At 47.2% G+C, this 18496-nt stretch overlaps 1 protein-coding gene across 1 annotated transcript in view; it reads right to left on the bottom strand.

Annotated features, from left to right (window-relative positions):
- The window catches only part of TYRO3 (TYRO3 protein tyrosine kinase), a 39173-nt gene extending 23446 nt beyond the window's left edge, over positions 1-15727 (bottom strand). Inside the window, exons 1-5 of the mRNA XM_010148876.1 lie at positions 15546-15727; positions 13169-13269; positions 8947-9117; positions 6456-6542; positions 2225-2340 (exon numbers count right to left, since the gene is read on the bottom strand). Coding sequence (XP_010147178.1) covers positions 2225-2340; positions 6456-6542; positions 8947-9117; positions 13169-13269; positions 15546-15727 — 657 coding nt within the window. The remainder of the gene's footprint in view (positions 1-2224; positions 2341-6455; positions 6543-8946; positions 9118-13168; positions 13270-15545) is intronic.
- Between the last annotated feature and the right edge of the window lie 2769 nt (positions 15728-18496).

Here is an 18496-nt window from a genome sequence, read left to right as displayed (position 1 = left end):
GCTGATGTACAGACAACAGCAGAAATCACTGCACAGCTCCCAGGCTCAGCCTGTCTTTCTTCTCACGTGCATATGAGATAGCAAAGCTGGGAGTAAAAGCAAGGTGTACTGACAAGTGAAACACTCATATGGACACTATATTCTTTATATAGCAATCTTTCTCCCTGCCTTTCTGCTCATTCTCACACACACTTCCGGCCCACTGATTTGTTTGGCTAATAAAAAGGAAGAATCTCAAGTGCCCTTAATAGAAAACCACACTGTTGTCATTATCGGTGTCACCCAAAGCAAGGAAAAAACAAGCAGACTTTTGTGTGAAACCCCATCAGTTTGATGATGCGTTTCTGTTCAACAGTCTGAAGAGTCGGTGCGCTTACATCTGCCCCCTTTATGCCCTGAACACGGCCTCTGTTAGCAGTCAATAAACACATCGATTCCCTACCCTGTCCCCAGAACGAATCCACTGGTCTGAACGAACATGGTGCTCTTAGGGCACCCGCTGCAATTCCTGAGTACCAGAAAACCACAGCCAAGTTTCAATCCCCCTTCTCTTTCTGGGAGACTCCGAGCAGAAATGCAGTCGTGGGGAGCCAGGAGCATGTCCATTTTCAGATGGAAATGTGGGTCACCGACTCTCGAAAAAATCTCTCAATGTGGGAGACAGAGGAAGCACGGCTTTCTGTTATTGCCAAGTTACCCTGCTCCCACATCCAAATGCAGGAACTTCATCCTCCCCAAACAGAACAGAAAAGGCTTAGAAAAGGGTTGAGAGACTGCTGAGTGGACAGAAACTGAGCTGCTCTGATTCAGCCTCTTTTCTACATGTCCCATCCCCCCCACCCCTGCTCCTGCCAAAAATGAGAGGGGAAACTCAAAACCCAGGGTGATTAGCATTGCAGTGTGCAAGCAGAGAGAATAGGCTGTTCCAACTGGAGATAACTTGTACAACAGAGGAAGAAAACCATTTTCGACTGTGAACAAGAACAGAAGCAGCAACAAAACCCAGAGCCCAGGGCCAGCTATATTCAGGCATTCTTTCTGCCAGTGAGTTAAAACAAGATGATGGTTTCTTTTACTTATGAAAGGGAATAAACATCACAGCATGAAGTCTCTGGTTCCTTCCCAAATAAAAAGAGGGCTGTAAGTAAATCTGCTAGGCTGCTTCCAGCATACCTTGTGTTTATAATGCTCCTCTACGCAGTTGCCAACACCCCCTAGAAATTCCACTCCAGCTCACACTGCTGCTGTAATCAGGCATGAAAAGCAAAGGGGCCCAACGTTCACACCTGGCAGGTAAGTCCACGAGGAATGTGCCTAGCTGTGTTTGCATGGCCTGCTTCAGGAATCACCATTTCTTTCGGACACTCAGTTACCAGCTGTTTGATCTGATTATACCGAGTGTGCAGTGCTAGAAACTAACTCTGCCTGAAGTTGGACATGTACCATTGTTCCCAGGAACCTAAAGAAGCAGTCCAATTTTTCACAGGTGTTGAGGACTCGGCACCCAGGAGAGCTAAAGGATTTTATCACCATTTTCTGGGCAGAATTGGTCTTTGACAATTTAAAACCAACCAATATTTAAAGGCTGGGCTTAATTTACTCTGAAACATGCAAACAGGTCTGATTTTCTATCAAAAAGCCAAATCAGTCTCCTGCCTCCATCATTCCCACCTTTCCTGTACCACATCCTACACTTTGCAAGCTCCTCATCCCTTGGGCTCACTGGGATGTCCAGATCCCTGCATTTCCTCTGGCACTGCAAAGCACAGGGCTGAGCTGGTATGGGAGCCCCAGGCCACTGCACTGTGCTGAAACAAGCTACCAGGGTCCGGCTGCTGCACGCTAGCAGGATGCATGAGCACCCTGCAGCTCCTTAAAGGCACTTCCCATGGAGCGGTGTGTGTTTCATATGTGCTGCAGTGTAATACTCTGCACCGAGTCGCTGCCACGGACCAACGGATGTGACAGCCTGCTGGGAGGGAGAACGGGGCCAGTCTCAAGCTTTCAGCTGGACACTTCATGCTCAAAAACTTCACACCCTGCTTTTTGGCACCTATCTGTGCCCTGAGTTTCATCCTGTTAAGTTCCCATGTTTTAAAACCGTGGAATAAGAATTCAAACACTGCTACAAAGCAGTAAGGAGAGCACAAGAGCCAAGCAATGTCGTGGCTCAGGGGAGTCCCATTCTTCATGCAGGGCAGGGGACAACCCAGAGGGGCCATACCTGAAGAGTGCAAGAATGGAGGGGTGCGCGGCCATCAAATCCTGGCACCCAGACCACGCTGGCATTGCTGCTGGTGACTTGGCTTACAGTTACATTGAGAGGCGGGAGAGGCATGGCTATAAAGGAAACAAAGAGACCTTTCAGTATACACAGAACTGAGCAGGTATTCACATGGAAATGGCAGAGGCTTGAGGCTAGGAATTATGCAATGAAATCACTAACAGAAATGGTACAATATCACATCTTTAGCGAGCGTCCCTGACTGTTGTGAATGAAACTATTATTTTAACATCGAACAAGCTATTGGCATCCATCCTTTAACAGTCCAGCACTCGCTTGATGCATACAGGCAGCAGTTGATCTCTTTGATAGCGATGCCAGTGTGTGATGTTTACACCTTGCTGCTCAGCCCTCTTCCCTGCCCCCTCCATTCCAATGCATGACCCAGCCCTGCGCACACAACTGCCCACGGACCTACATTGTGAACCAAATTGGGGCTTTAAAACGCCTCCCCTGGCTCTCAGTCCAGCTCCCCAAACCAGCTCTGCCAGCACCAGTGGAAGAGTGGTTTGCTCTAGGGAGCCCGAAACACCCTGCAGCTGGATTTGCAGTAGACGGCTTTGTGCTGCGAAAGCGCTACCTCCAGCACTTGTCCATCACAAATTCTACCCAAAACACCCTGGGACAGAGCCTGGACTGAAAACCGTGCCTCCTTCAGGCTTGGCATCAATGAACTCGGAAAGCACTCTCTTCTATAGAGGGGCAGTTCGAGGTAAAGGCAGTGCCTGTTACACGACTGATACCATGCTACAAATAAAGGGCAGAGCCAGGAACGAGATCAGGATTCCCAGACTGGCCATTTAATCAGACATTTGTGCTTCCTACCACCTCAGAGCAGCACCAGAGCGCTGCCCCGCTGCTGCTCTCGCTCTGGCCAGACACCTCCACCACTGCAGGGGCCTCTAGCATATTGTCCTGCTAACTCCAGTGCTTCAGCTTCCTTTTAGGATCCTCAATGCTTCCCGTTTTCCTCCCACTGTCATTCCACATAGTTACTTCCTATTCTTCTGGATATAACTCTCACCATTTCTTTTTCACTCCTGAGTCTCTGGTTTTATTTAGACACCTCACTCCTGAAAAAATTACCAACTTCATGAATATTAACTTCTCGCACGACCTTTTGCTGATTTTAAAAAATCTTACACTGCTGCCATGAGTAATACTTCTCCTGCAACACCTCGACAAATTGTACCCTGAGGAGTCCTCTTCCAAAAGCCAAACGGTCCTCGGGACAAGGCTCTGCCTACAGATCGAATTTTCCACCTCTCCTGAGCTGTATCCAGTGGAAAGCAGCAGTGGAAAAAGCAATTGCATACCACGATTCCTCCAGCTGCATTTTCTACTCTCCCAGAGAGCACCTTTGTCTCTCATTGCACCGAGGACAACCACAATACTGCCTTCAGCATCTCCACTGGGCCATCTGGCACGAGAAATGCATAGGCCAGAGCTCCCCCCCAGGTCCCTGCAGAGGGCCTAGAGGAGAGGAGGGGGCAGGAGTAGATAGTGCCACAGATTAACCCTAGAAAGCCTTTGTTGTCTGGTTAAAGAGTTATCAGGACCCCGGGCAGGGGGTTGCCACCTAGATAATACCAGGATGTGGGTGGGAGGTGGGGCAGCAGAGCACGGATCTGGGGTGGAAGATGGGCAATGAGTTCTTTGCCTTTTGGTGAAAGGTTTTTATGAGTTAAGACTTTGTGTCTTGCTTTCTTTCCCTTTTGATGTTGGGTATTCGGGTTTGTAAGCCCTTTGGGGGGAAAAAAGCTTGCTTTCACTGCTTACTTGGATATCACTGAAACACTGCCCTTAAGCCTTTTGTGTAACTTTTGGGTTTAGCAACATGTAATTTTCAACACTTGATGGCAGGCCCAAAGGAGATACAGGCTATACCACCAGTGAGAATAAATAATCAGCTGCTAACACATCCACGCTGTAATGGAGACAGCCACTGAAAAGGGTCACCTACAAAGTGCAGAGTTAGGGGACAGCGCTGGCAAGAAGGGACAGATGCATTTCTCCATCATCCATTAGGGGAAAAAAACCTCTGGGTGGCTGTTGCCTGTTGTGCTCTGAAGCATAGGGTACCACCGTGAAAGTCTTAGCTGCACACATGAAGGAGAGCAAATCCAGGCTGAAAACAGCACCTTGACTGTTAACATACTGAGAGTTAACTTCCCCTCTGCTTGCAGAGTGGCTGGAACAATGGGGCTTTGTGCAGGGCTGGGGACTGCGGGCTACAATAACAGTAATTTTCTGCTTGGAGTACACCCAGCACATTGTGGGCACTACACAGAATAGATAATGAACAACAAGAGCAGCAAATAGGGATAAATGTTAACAGTTTGTAAATGTCCTAGCGAAAATATTTGCCTCTGGAAACACAGAAGAAACAAATTGTTTAATAAATTGTAGAAAGACTTCAGAGTCCTCATTAACAGATGGGTCTGTGTTGGAGAGGAAGGCCCTGATCACAGATGTAAGGACAACTACTCCCAGGAGTAATTTCAAAGTCTACATGTTCATAGAATCAAAGACTAAATAAACATTACCTGGACCTGCTCCTGTTGCTACTGATGTCTTTGATACGAGCTTTGCTTTAATTTTAACAAGGGATGTACCAGATCTTCAAAACTTTTGCTCTTTAGAAGAGCCTCATCACTTCCTAAGAGGCTCCCACTTTCTTAGACATATCTTTGAGGTACTGCAGTTAGAACTTTTACAAGTACAGCACTGGACTTGCTATTTAAAACTTGGGGGTTTTTTTGGTTTTTTTTTTTAATCTCTAGGACATGTCACATACTGGTGCAATATTTGCCGAAACACTTAAGCTTGTCCTTCCTCAGCTCTAAAAAGCCTGCGTGTGGGTGAGTGATATGCCCCTCCCAAACAGCTGATGATTTACCCCTATGGAGCACTTTTGGCTAAACATAACTGTTGGGAAATGTGAGAATTCTGAGACCTTTTACCCCATCACCTTATTAATGATTAAAAAAATCACCAGCCAAACACCTGTGTTAAATTAAAAAAGAAAAAAGCTTGTTTATGCTAAATGTTACATCAAATTACAGCTTGATGAGATTTTTTTAAAGCACAGTAGTTTTGTGAACTAAATTCTATCCCAGGATAAAAATATCCATAGAAGATATATTCCACAATAACTAATTCCCTTGTGTAGGCAAGCCTTTAAAGCAACAACTCCTAACATTTTTAAATTAAGTTATAAATCTTACTAGTCTAGCACACTGCATTCTTGGCATAGCAGTAACCACAATGTCCTGAAGAAAAATACACTCTATGAGCTGTAGATCTACAGCTGGATTTTAAGCTATCCTTTGATGAATATCACCTAATACAACTGAGTTCTGATACAGGCATAAATGTTTGCTCTTATTCGTGCTGAGCAATAAGCTACCACTTGGAACAAACGATTTTTGTGACATGCCTCTCCTGGGAACTGATAATCATGTCATTTAATGCACATTAAGAGCATGACTAAAAATTCAAATGCAGAAGCATCTCAACATGAAGAGGAGTGGGAAGAGGTGATTGCTCTGATTACCCCTGTTTCAGTCACCTGGAGGAACAGAGGAAACGTGACATCAACTTACGGACATCCAAATGGCAACTGGCCACGCAAAGGCTAGAAATTATTTGTTTGAAGTGAGTTTTTAAAAAGCAAAGAGTTAAAAAAAATAAAATCCATTAAAACAGTGTGGATAAGCAGACATTACTGGCCACTGCTGATGGCCTGCCTTCAGCATCTAATGTGATGCCAATAGAAGCAAGCAGAAGTAACGGCCTCTTTAGCTCTGACAGGATCCCCCACCTATCTCCCAAGAAGGAAAGATTTCCCCAGCTACAGACTTATATCCATCTTCATCTCTCACAAACAATTTAACTGCTCTCACTCCATCCTTTTCAAGGAAAAACTGTTATTTGACATCACATTTCCACTCCTGAATTGGATGTGGTTTACTTTCAACAGCCTGGGATACGGCCCTGCATAGCAAGAGCGAAGTGCTGTTAGAGCACAAAGCGCTGTTTCGACTGCCGAGAGCCCCAACTGGTGCCGGCTGCTGGCAGCTCTGAGACAACCCCTTGCATTAAGGCGCCCTACCTTCCCTCCCCGGAGAGCAAACTCGAGTCCCTTGCCCATTCTCTTGCACTCTCTCACCTTTAATTTGAACAGTGGCTGTCCGAGATGATGACAATCCCTTTACGTTGTGAGCTTCGCAGGAGAAAACTGTGCTTTGATTAATACCTGGAGATCAGCCAAGAAAAGGAAAGGAAACACAAACAGCTATATAATCCAGCTTCAACCTTCAGCAGAATTTCAATTATGTGTGACATCCAGCTCAAGCTGTACAGGCAATTGGAGGGCTGAGCTGGGTGCCAATCAAAGGCACGTGGATTTCAATGTAATTAATGTGCTAAACACATTTTTAATGGAGGGAGTTTGGCAGTGGAGGAAAGCTTCCATGGGAGCTTCAGAAGAAGGATGACAGAACAGCAGCTCAGAGTACTCCATTAGTAGATGTCCACTTCTGACACTGTGGTGAGTATCTTTGGAGCAAGGAGCTGAACACATCCAATGCTCTTGGACCTCAGCCTGCCACCTGAGCAACAACCATCTTCTCACTGGGTTATAAGGCCAGACAAACCTCCAACCAAATGCTGAAGCACATCCCTCACCTTGCAACAGACATCCGAAGACACGCACAGGAAGCGGAAGTAAAATACTACGGGCATACAGTTTAGGAGGGACGAAGATTTCAGAGCTGCATGGAGCAGGTTGCACAGTGTCTGTCTCTGCCCTTGGATTCATCTCCCAAGCCTGAATTAACAGTGTTGTGAAGAAGGTGTAGCGGAAGAGAGGAGGACTGCTATGAAATGGAAGAGCAAGGCAAACCATAGGAAAATGCAGCCAGTAGGCTGAGGGCCAGGCAGGCAGAAGAGCAGAGCACAGCAGCACCTGACTTGGTAGGCATGTCCCAAAGACAGAACCAAGCATAGCCCTGCCCTGAGGAAAACACAAAACACACCCCAAACCAAGGTCTCCTCACTCTCGAGCACCATTGCCAGCACTTCTTTCTAAATAAAACAATCCTTTTACCAAGCCAACTGTTTGCTGAACCTTCTAAATGTTTGCTTTCTAGCCAGTACTTTATTATTTTGTTTAGAATTTGATACTTCCTTTAGCTAGCACTGCTCGTTTTCTTAACAACCATCTTTTTTTGACATGGTCTGTCAATCTGACCATGCAGCCTGTGTCCTGCTACATTTTTTTTCCATTGCAAAGACAAGATCTGCCCAAGGGACATGCCAAAGAACACTGAAAGGAGCAAAGAAAGGTGATGGACACATATAATAGCAATTCATTTGGAGAACCACTAGGAGCAGATGCCCTTCTTCAGGCCTCCCTGCCACTGCCCAACGATGACAGAAGTTTTGTGAGGCACTGTGAGATGAGTTCAGTGGAGGAAGGAAAATTTATTTTTTTATTGTCTTTCCCCTCTTGACTATCAATCTTTTTTCGTTTCCATTTCAACAGGCAGATTATACCATAAGGGAGCAGTTTTCATTTCCAACTTGGAACAGCATCGAGTGGCTACGTAAAAGAAGGAACAGATGATAAAACCACTGCAAATCACAAACCAGGTTTTGATTTGCATATAAATTAGGTTCTAAGGGAAGGCTTAATAGGATTGGATAGCTCAAAGGATGGCCAAAGATGTATAGAAAGAAACTCCCCCTGGGTGTAACTGTATTAACCCTGATGAAGAAGCCCAAGAGATGACTCTCAGTTGTAAAACCTTTTCTTTCTAAATAGCTAGTTCAACTCTGATTCAGCGCTGCTGAGAATAATAAAACAGCAGCAGAGAGATGCAGTAACACAAAACTGTTGGGCAACAACCAACAAAAAGTCACCTTTAAGAGGTAACTACAAGAATAGCTGCCCTCAGGTCCTCGTATAGATACAGCCCTTCCCTGAAAGTGGGCTGAAGAGAGGCCTGGACACCTACTAGCTCCTGAGCTCTTCAGCTGACGCTGCTGGGGAAGGCAGTCTTACCACCATGTACCTAGTGCCTGCTCTGAGGCAAACCTTGGTCTCTGAGGATATCAACCAGCCCACTTCAGCAGCAATACAACCACTCTAAAAGTGTCAATTACATGAGGTGATCAGGTTTTAACGATAAGAGCATCCAGCAAGCCTGCAAGAACAGAGAGGGGGGACAAGAGAGGCAAAAGCAGTGTGTGACATGGCTATGCACAGAGGGAGGAGGTGGCATCTGTTACATGTGAATGCTTGGAGACTTCCAAGCCAGATGTCAGAGTTACTTAATATAACCACGAACACCCTTCACGAAGTGGAACAAAAAAGGCACCCGACGCACCATCCATCCATCCAGCAGCATGGTTTCCACCATGCCAGCCCCACCCAAGCTCTGTAAGAGCCTGTGTGCCTCAAGTCAGCAGAAAACAGAGCAAGGATCACCCCTCGAGATGATCTGGCTTTGTGTGTGATCATGATCTCAACCCTAAAGGTACAGTGAAAGAGCATTCTCACACTATGTGTCTACCCAGTGTCACTAGGCATGATCAGAAGTGAGCTGTCCTCATCTTCTGATGCTCAAGGTGACCCCCTGCATTGGCAGCAGCCTTACCTGACACATTTAAGATGGAGGGGGAGATGTCTGGAACCCCCACTCTAGAGTCTCCCATCCACCAGACAATTGTCACTGGTTCAGGGGGACCAACAGCAGCACAGGCCATATGAAATGGGGCATTAGGGGACACGGACACATCCTCAGGTTCCACAGTAAAGTAGGGCACACCTAGAAAAGCAACAGACAAGTGATAATAACTGGAGGGACTCCTTCTGTCTCTTGATTATTTCCACCAATACCAGTGCCCAACACTGGACGCTCATCAGCCCTGCCCCTAAGACTCATCCAACTCCCTCCGAGTCCTTCACAAGAACCAGGCATCAGATATGCTGGATCCCCTCAGAACATGAATGTCTACATACACCCATTAGAAGAAGTCAGAGAGGACAGAGTGCCTGCTTCCCCAAATGCCTTCAAAAAACCTCTTTCACTGAATCTCCTTCAAGACTCTCTTATGAATTAGCTTTTAGTGGCAGTATTTGCTCAATTTTTCAGCTGGAGAGATTGGAGGTTAAAGAGGCAACAGTCAATAACTTCAGTGGTGGCAGACACCACTTTAAAAGATACCTAATCCAGCCGTGGATACTTGTTGCCATGCATTAAAAACTGAAGCTTGTGAATGTGTTGAACTAGCGGCTGTAACAAACCCATACGTGAGGAAAGAATCCCGCCGGTGAAAGACTGGGATCATTTACAATGCTCTCTCCACAGCTTAATTGACTGGAGCTGCCTTCCAGCACGCTCCGACACCATGAGAACCAGGCTGCCTTGGAATTAGGGGTAATTTGTTTCAGAGCTGAAGCCTCTGAACACGGACCCAGCTCTCTTGATAACTATCTGTTCCCCACCGTGGAAAGACTCCTGCTTGATACAACAGGCCTCAGAACAGGCCCACAGGGAGCAGAATGCAGCTGCAGTGCTAACCACCTCAGGCCATTTCTAAGTGGCAATAGCTGAGCGTAACTCAACACATCAAGAGATGTGGTTCCTCTTATGGGAAATGCCCAAACTCTTGTGGTTTCCATGCTCCAAACCAGTGACAGAAAATTCATCGGCACCAGTGCTGACATTGCAGGATGGCTTCTGGTGGAGGAGCTGAAGGCCCAGCGAAACGCTGAGTTCCCTTCTACACTCAAAACTTCGGGTATCAAGCACAGCTGCTACTGACTGCATCTACACCGAAATGAAGTGTTCTCAGCTTAGTGTGTTCTGGAAACCGCTGATCTGCTGCCTCACAGAGACAGAGGAACCGACAACACTGTGCATCCCCAGGCTTAAATTGCAGCGTCTGGCCCAGGCCCAAGTGGCTCCAGTTGGCGCGGCAGATGCTGAGCACCTCCAACAGCAGGCAATTAACGTAGGTGCCCAAAGAGGGATTTAGAAGCCTTGTGCTTGACATTTCCCCTACACTCCAACTGAAAGTGGTGTCCTCGGCCTTCCACTGACCCTCCTGTTGCTGTTTGTGCCTTTGAGGTGGCAGTTTCCTTGTGCCTTCCTCGCCTCCTTGCCACTCCCTGTAGAGTGGCAAGTAAGTGAACAAACCAAAGTAGGTCTAAAAATAGGCACCATCATTCCTGAAGTGACCTATCTGTACAAAGGCTAATGCTCAGGACAGGTATATCCACCATCATGATTTACTGCTGGTTTTTGCTTACGTTTTACTTTTTTTTTTTTAATTGCAGTCACATATAAACAATAAAAGTGAATAAACTTTCAGATACTAGCTGTGACACCTCTGCCTGCTTTGCCCTCCTTATCCAAGGAGGATTAAAAGGGAAAACACCATTGTTTCTTCTACCTCTGAACAGGAGCCCTGCCTCCTGTCCCTTTGCCATGGCACCAGAAGTAACCTCTTGGGAGGATCCTGCCCAGCTGGGCAGGTTTTCTCACTTTGGGAGCAGCTAACCAGAACAGACAAGACCACAATTAAAAGCTCCCATAGTTCAGGGAGTGCAGCTGACTCATCCAGCTCAGGAACTTGCACTGCCTTTGTACATATGTTACCTGGATATTTCCCTGCCAGCGACACATATAGCATCCCAGTTCCTGGCACAAGAGGTGAGTGCTGGCATCCTCCCTTTCACAGGTGCACCATGGAGGCACCAAGCAGCCAACAGCCAGTGGCAAAGCAAGGAAATGAGCCTGTCTATTCCCTGTTCTAAGCCAGCACCCAACCTACAGGGTGGATGTTTTTCTACAGCTCAGTTTTTAGACAGCGTTAGTTCAGAGGCATGTGTCCATAGAGGTAAGGCTGGGGCTCTGACCGTAGCCACAACAGGAGCTAGCAACCCCAGGAACAGCAGGTCAGAGGTGTAATTTCAAAGGGAAAGTTCTGTAAGAAACATAATTTGTATTTTCGAGATGGTCAGACCCTGCAGCATGCCTCTCTTAGACTACCTCTCCAACCACTGAACGCTATCATGTTCTCGGTAAGGCCAGAGTCTAGTTTCTAAACCAGAAAACAATTTCAAAATAATTTTGATTTTATAAGTTCTGAGAAGTGTTTCACAAGACCAAACATTCTATCTGTATTACAAACACAGTTTAAATACCATTGCTACAAATTCTGCCTGACACATGGTACCTAAGTGTATCTCAAGGCAGATACTAGACAGCACAGAAATGCATTCGAGTTCGCTGTAAGTTAGATCATCAGCAGTCCACGCTTGTTTTGTGTGGCAGCTGAAGGGTGTCAGCACCTATGGAAGGCTGCAAATCAGCAGGGTAAAGATCCTCTCTTCAGTCAAAGAGGACAACGGTTGTTATCTATACAGCAGCCACTTCTAGACAAAGCTGGTAGGCCAGGGAAGTAGTACACACAGAGATAACAGTGAAGGTGGGACTGATAGGCTTTTGTATTCCCGGTGTTTTCTTAGGCTAACAACTCACACACTTCTAAAAATCTACCCTTTATCACTACTTGTTGGGTTTTCCTCCCCCCAACTCCCATTTCACATGATTACATGCTCAGTTCAACTTTAACTAGCTTCTGCCATACTTGCTTTTCTCATAAAGGCAACTAGTTGCACGTTTTAAGCTTACGCTTCTGCTGTAAGCTTTGGCCTTCATCCTCAACACTCCCCCTCACCTAGACGCAGCTGTTTTTTTTGTGACTTTGATATTTTTCACCTGTGCTAACCAGAAAGGCTCCTTTGTTTTTCAGATGGCTTAGCACACTGAACTACGCAGTCACTCCTAATGCACCCACCACGAAAATGCAGCCACCTCTGGAGCAGGCCATTGTAATTGGAATATAAATGGAAACTGCACCACAGTGAGCGTTTCAGGCTGTAAACAACGTTCTCTAGTTGAAACTGCATCTGAAAATTTAGGTGAACAAAAACCTGGGACTTATGGAAGGCAGCAAGCAAGTACTCCTCTCCCTGTAAGAACTGCTATGGATGTTTCCACAGCTCTGAGTGAGACCTTTGCTGTAAAACACCCAGACCACACCACCTCCCACAACACCCTCTCTGCTCACCCTGTTTAAGACTGTTGATTCAGTTCTAGCCCAAAATGTTACCAGTTACATCCAAAAAGCCACTTCTAGCTGCAAATGTACTGTTCCTGTCAACTTTCTTACCAAATATTAAGCCATCCTATGACTATTAGCTTCTGAGGATCTAACACAATCATGGCTTTGAAATCAAAGACAGTAAGAAGCCACCAATCCACACTGCCTTGGGTGACTTCTGGGCAACCATGCCAAAGTTATTCTTTACCAGACAAGACTGGGCAAAACAGCGCCACATGGAACAGTCACAGCTATGAAGCGCTGATGCACAGCACTTCTCCCAAAACTCAGAACTGGGCTAAAACTGTACCTTGCCCTCAAAGACCAGTTTAGCTGATACACACAGAACCAGGCTGTGACCCTGCCTGGAGAAATGGGTTGGACCGGATGATGTCCATTGATCCCTTTTGACCTAAACTATCCCATCATTCTAAGAATTATTTGGAGATGAAAGCAACAATGGATTGAGGGGCTGGAAAGAAATGTGTGTGCCTAACATGCCAAAATAAAACCAGAAGGATATGAACTGACAGCTTCTCTACTTGAAGCTACTCTATCTCTTACTCCTGCGATCTCACTGCAGATAGCAGCAACGGTTCAGAGCCAAGAAGCCTGTCACTGGAGCAATCCGCTCCTACCACTTCCATCTAAAGCATATTGGTGGGTCAGCCCTAAAAGGAAACCAGCACTACTACTCCTCCTTACCTTCCACTATGAGCCACACTTGCTGTGATTCTTCCTTCTTCCCCCCGTTCTCAACCTGGCACCAGTACTTCCCAGAATCTGTCCGCTCGACGGATTTCAAGCTGAAAAAAGCCAAAAGCCATATCGATATTTTATGTGGATAAAGCATGTTTTTGCCCCAAAGGACCCTCCAGTGTTTGGCAAACCAGATGCATGGACAACACCCAGTGAGACGCAGCCAGCTCTGGGGAGGAGGGCAACAGCCAGCCAGCACAAAGCGCGTGGCAAAACAGCGGAGACGGGAGGCTACTCTCTAAAGTGGGTGGAGGGAATCCGCAGGAGAGCAGACAGCCTTCATCTGAAGCATGCTCGCAGAAAACCTGTCATTTCTGTCCTCTGAGGATAGGAAGGGGTTGGTCATCTTGATCCCGAATCGTCGCTAGCCAGCCTTCAAGAGCGACAGCTTGGCCTACAACGTCTCAGCTAGCAGGAAACTCCAAATCACAAACCTCCAGCGAGCCTAATTGTTCTACCTCAGTTAGGTGACAGGGCTCGTGACAGCCTCATACAGGAACAGAAGGGCCCCCCTTGCCTCAACTGCACTTAAGTGTTATTCTTATCCCAAGAGCATCTCACGCTCAGAAACTCCTCGGGCCCCTCAAGTGGTGATTTCAAGGGGCTATACTGGCCTACTCCAGCACGGGACCTCACCTTTGCTCAGCAACAGCCCCCCTTCTGAGAAGATGCACCCAAGCAGGGGAAGGCAGCCATAGGGACTGAGCAGCATTCAAGTCGCCAGCCTCCAGCTCAGGGCAGAAATTCTGCTCCTTGCCCCACCGCTGGAAATCTGCGGTATCCTCACTGCTGCGAGCACCATGAGGCTAGCACGGCGAGTAAGGGCAGAATTTGGTCCCAAAGCAACAAGGTCTCTGCTACCAAAGGTGCCGGCGTGACTCTGCACGCCTGTCACTGTACAAACGTCGACTGCCCCCCGCGGGATGTGCAGCCATGCGCCTGCTGCCATGCAGGGATCCGCAGCAGATCTGATGCCCGCCTCCCTAACGCTAGCTGTCCGCCTTGAGAAAGGGGGAGAACATCTCAGAAAGGAAGACAGAAAAGGGAGAGTGTTTGCTGAAATGCACAAAATGGACCCACTACAGCCTGATTTTCAGAGCTGTACCTTCAAATGGCATCAGCTGTCCTGCCCATCCAGCCGCATGTTCTGAAACACAGCGATCGCAGCGGAGAGTCACACAGTGCGTGGTAGAAATGATCACTTCAGGAGAAGAAAGGAAAAAGGAGAAAAAGATACGGGCGCTCCTAGATTTAGCACCCTAACTTAGCCCTGGTGCTGCAGAAAGTTCTCAGTGGAGGAAAACAAGAGGTGAGAAAGGCGATCCAAAAGAGATTGTGAGGGACTAAGAGAGTTAACTAGTGGAACTGGGGGTAAGTAAACAGTATAGTTTCAAGACAAACTGTTTCCACAACATAATTTTATGCAATAGTTTACTGGGCACAGATTTCCCCCCCCGCCCCCACCATCGAAGTGTTTCTTACAGACAAGCTTTAGCACGGAGACTTTTAGTTGCTGGAGTTGGAGAATCCGTGCTATGTCAATCCAAGAAACCTAACGGGAGATGAAGCTGGAGCTCAGGGAAGAGTTATTCTCCCTCAGTCAACAGTTTTGAGCCCTCCCGGTGATGGCATGTTTGCTTGTACAAGCCCTCTTTATGCACAGAAAAAGCCAGAGCAGAACCTTGGGTCTTGTTTAACCAGCTGACATGCCTCTTCCGCTGAAGTGAAGGCACAGAGAGCTGCTTTGCAGAAGAGATTTTTTGCACCTCTGAGCGGGACAGGACTGAGACCACAGTGTAAATTTATTAGGAAAGTCTCTGCAAAATGACTCAGGGATGGTTCGGGTGACAAACACTCCTCCCCAAAGAAAAGAAGGGGATGTAGTCCTGGGAGTCTCATTTCAATTAACAACCCTCACCCTCTAGGCAGATTGACAGCTCAAGAGAGAAAGTACGAGAACAGAATGAGCATGAGAGAAAACCGATTTATATAAGTCAGACCTTAGTCCTCCTGCTGCACGGCAGAACAAGATGAACAAACAAGGCAAGAGCATCCTTTCACCTTGAAGTCACGTCTCAAGCATCACAAGCATTAGCAAAGCACCTGTCACCACAATAGTCAGGAAACCAATATGGTTCTAGTGCATAAAATCTCAGCCCTCATTGGCTTCAATTCTGCTCTCAGTTATGCCCTTGCTATGTGCAGAACTGCAGACCTAAGGACCCTGTCCCACCGAGGGCACCACCGTTGCACAGATATAGCCGACAGCAGAAAACTGTGCAATGGTTTCCGCGACACTCTTCCTTCTCTGCATCTGTTGTACCTGAGGAAGCCGATCCAGTGTTCTTCATCTACTGGAATGTACACCTGGTCTACGCTTTGCACCACTGCTCCATCCTTGATCCACAACATCTCGGGATCTTCCATTCCCTCGAGGCTGCAATTTAGTTTGACGGGTTGACCCTGGGACACCTTTAATTTGATTGGAGATCCTGTAAATTTCATACCTAAAAAAAAAATACTACTCCGCCCCACCCCCAGAAGAAGGGGGGTTGGAGTACAGCAAATTACTCCAGGTTGATGGTCTGGAATTACATACCCTACCAGCACACGCCGCAGAGGGGTCTGTTAGTAGAGCAGTGCCGCGACTATGTCTGCTAAGCAGTAGTCAAAGGCAAGCACCGAAAGCACAATTGCTGGAGAAAAGCAGTGGATCAGTACGCACAGGGGGCTTTTTTCGACTTGTGTAGCACCAGGGTGAGCTTCTGCAAAGCAGTGCCCAGGCAGAGCCAGACAAATGCTGGGAGCTTCGCCGTCTCTCTGATCCAGCATTGCTAAGCGCATTCGCTCAGCACGGTACCACACCTCCCTCTTTTCCCCAGGCTTGAATTTCAGCTACGGTGTTCCTGTGCTGCTAAGAAATCATCCTGCTTGCTCCATTGTATGCATTTGTAAAGAGCTGGGATACGAGAAAGAACCAATTATGTCTCGTTGTTCAGCGTACCCTGTTCCTCTGCATCACAGAAAGCTTCTCTGCAGTTCGCAAAGCCCGTGAAAGCAAAGCCTATTCCACAGCATACCTTGCCGAGGAGCAGAAGTGTTTACAGAGCAGATATTTCTGTTGTGTGACGTGGGCATGTGCTCAAATGAGCCTCCCGGACCCTTCAATCCAGCCAAAGGACCACTTTGTACCCAGAGCTATACAGCTGCCACCCCAAAGCAGCAGGGCCACAGTCCATGGATCTGCCCAGGTTTACCTCGACACAGAAAGGATCAGAATTTGGCCCGGAGCACTGTTACATGTGTGGGTGGATGAGGAGTGTTTCCCTCAAGCAGAAGCAAATATATGGAATGTGTTACCATGAGAAAACACGGAAGCCAACTATGTAAGCGCACATAAGAAAGAAAGGCATATAAAGGAGGAACTGGAGGATCAAAGGAGTCCGTGGGAAAGCAGGAAGGTGGAAACTAAATGTAAGGCTAATTTTGTTAGGAAGAGTGGCCATTTCCTATGCAGTGGCACAGGACTGACAGACCAGAACAGGTCTCGCCTACTTCAATATTACGTCCTGACAGTGGCCTCCACATGCTTCAGAAAAAAATGACTCCATCACTCTTCCCCAGCCACATATCACAGCACATTACAACTTCGCCCAGCTCGCTGGATGGTCAGCTTCTCACAGGATGCCTACAGAGCCAGACAGAAAAACACCAGCTACGAAATCCAGAGTCTGCTAAGTGAGCAGCCCTGTTGCTCTTGAACTCTGTTACAGCCTTACCGGTGATCAAATATAACGATTTCTCATGTGCCACGTCCCCTCTTGCCAAAACACCACCCTCACGCAGCCCGGAGGGCACCACCTCACAGGGCAAAGCCACAGCCGGAGGACTCACAGCCTGGCTCTAACAGCTGGAAGAAGCCGGAGCCAGCACTGTGGGACCAGCCGGCACTGCACTCTGCCACTGGCAGCCGGTACCCGGCTGAGTAACAGTGGTCCGGGAGCAATCCCAGAACACAGGCAGAAGGACTTTATTCCTTTCCTTAATGAGATCCCCAGCCTGTTCACAGCTGGCTTCCCACACTCAGTCTTTTGCCTTTCTATCTGCTGTTATTAATTTAGCAAATTCACGGAGAGCACTGGAAAACTGGTAAGATGATCATTTCAGCTTAGTTGCTACAGCTGGTTTGCTGGGCTAAGGATTTAATCACCTTGGGTGACGATGATCTAACCTCGAATTACTTAACTCATCTGTAACACAAATGACATGTCCCAGTGCATGCCAGAAAGCATCCTCCCTTTCACCACTCACAATAAAACATGAAAGCTTCGTAGCAGCTCTCTCTGTGTTAGAGAAAACTGATGTAGCCAGGCTGCTGAACACACACACAAATTGACTGACACTTTCATTACAGGTGCTGTCACGGAAAAGCAAACTACTCAGCTTTCCTCAGACTGCCCTGCCGAAAGAGTTAGCCGCAAATCAAACAAAAAAAGTGTTGTCAGAGAACCTTTATGGTGTTCAGTTCCCACACAAGTTAATGATGTAGGAAATTAATATACAGTACAAGTGTTCAGCCTGAGTTGCACTTCTCCGCATCACCCAAGTATAATCCCAACATCAACTGGAATGAAGAAAATACAGATCAGGGATTTTCAATAAATTTGCAGATTTCTGACAAAACTCCAGTTTTAGCTGCAGCATCTCTTCCTGCAGGCACACAGGAAGAAGCCCACAGGACACCAATATGGATTTTAATTTCCACCCATTCCTCCTTCTACTCTCCTACTCACGATTTCCCATCTGATAACATTCTTGCCAGCGCAAGAAATAATCTCATCCCAACAGGTTCCTCCAAGCCTACCTGTAAAAGCTGCAGGAGTTGAAATGCAGAGCCAGGAAATAAAACTGTATTAAGTTTCTTACCAAACAATTGTCAGACAGAATTGACAGCAAACGAACATACTAGTTGTCAAAATAAATGACACATCTGTTTGTTTTGGGTTTTTTTAAACTCGCCACCTCTGAATATTTTGATTCCTAGGAACAGGAGTATGTTTTTTGTTGTTATTTTGGAGTGAGGAGGGAGGAAGACGTCTACTCATGCATGCCAAAGGAAAGGCTTTTCCCTCCTCAGATTCCTTAGGACCCTGAGCTAGCGACCCAGCCCCTCCAGCTCGGTGTCCCGGCAGGCGCATCGCTCCGCGCCCAGCCCGGAGCCCAAACTCCCGGCGAAGTCGGCAGGAGGGTCGCCTGGGCGCCGGGAGGCTGGCC

The sequence above is a fragment of the Eurypyga helias genome, unplaced genomic scaffold, assembly GCF_000690775.1.
Source record: "Eurypyga helias isolate BGI_N326 unplaced genomic scaffold, ASM69077v1 scaffold9303, whole genome shotgun sequence".
NCBI classification, from domain to species: Eukaryota; Metazoa; Chordata; class Aves; order Eurypygiformes; family Eurypygidae; genus Eurypyga; species Eurypyga helias.
The sequence above is the reverse complement of the archived record's forward strand: the minus strand, read 5'-3'. Positions and strand labels throughout refer to the sequence as shown.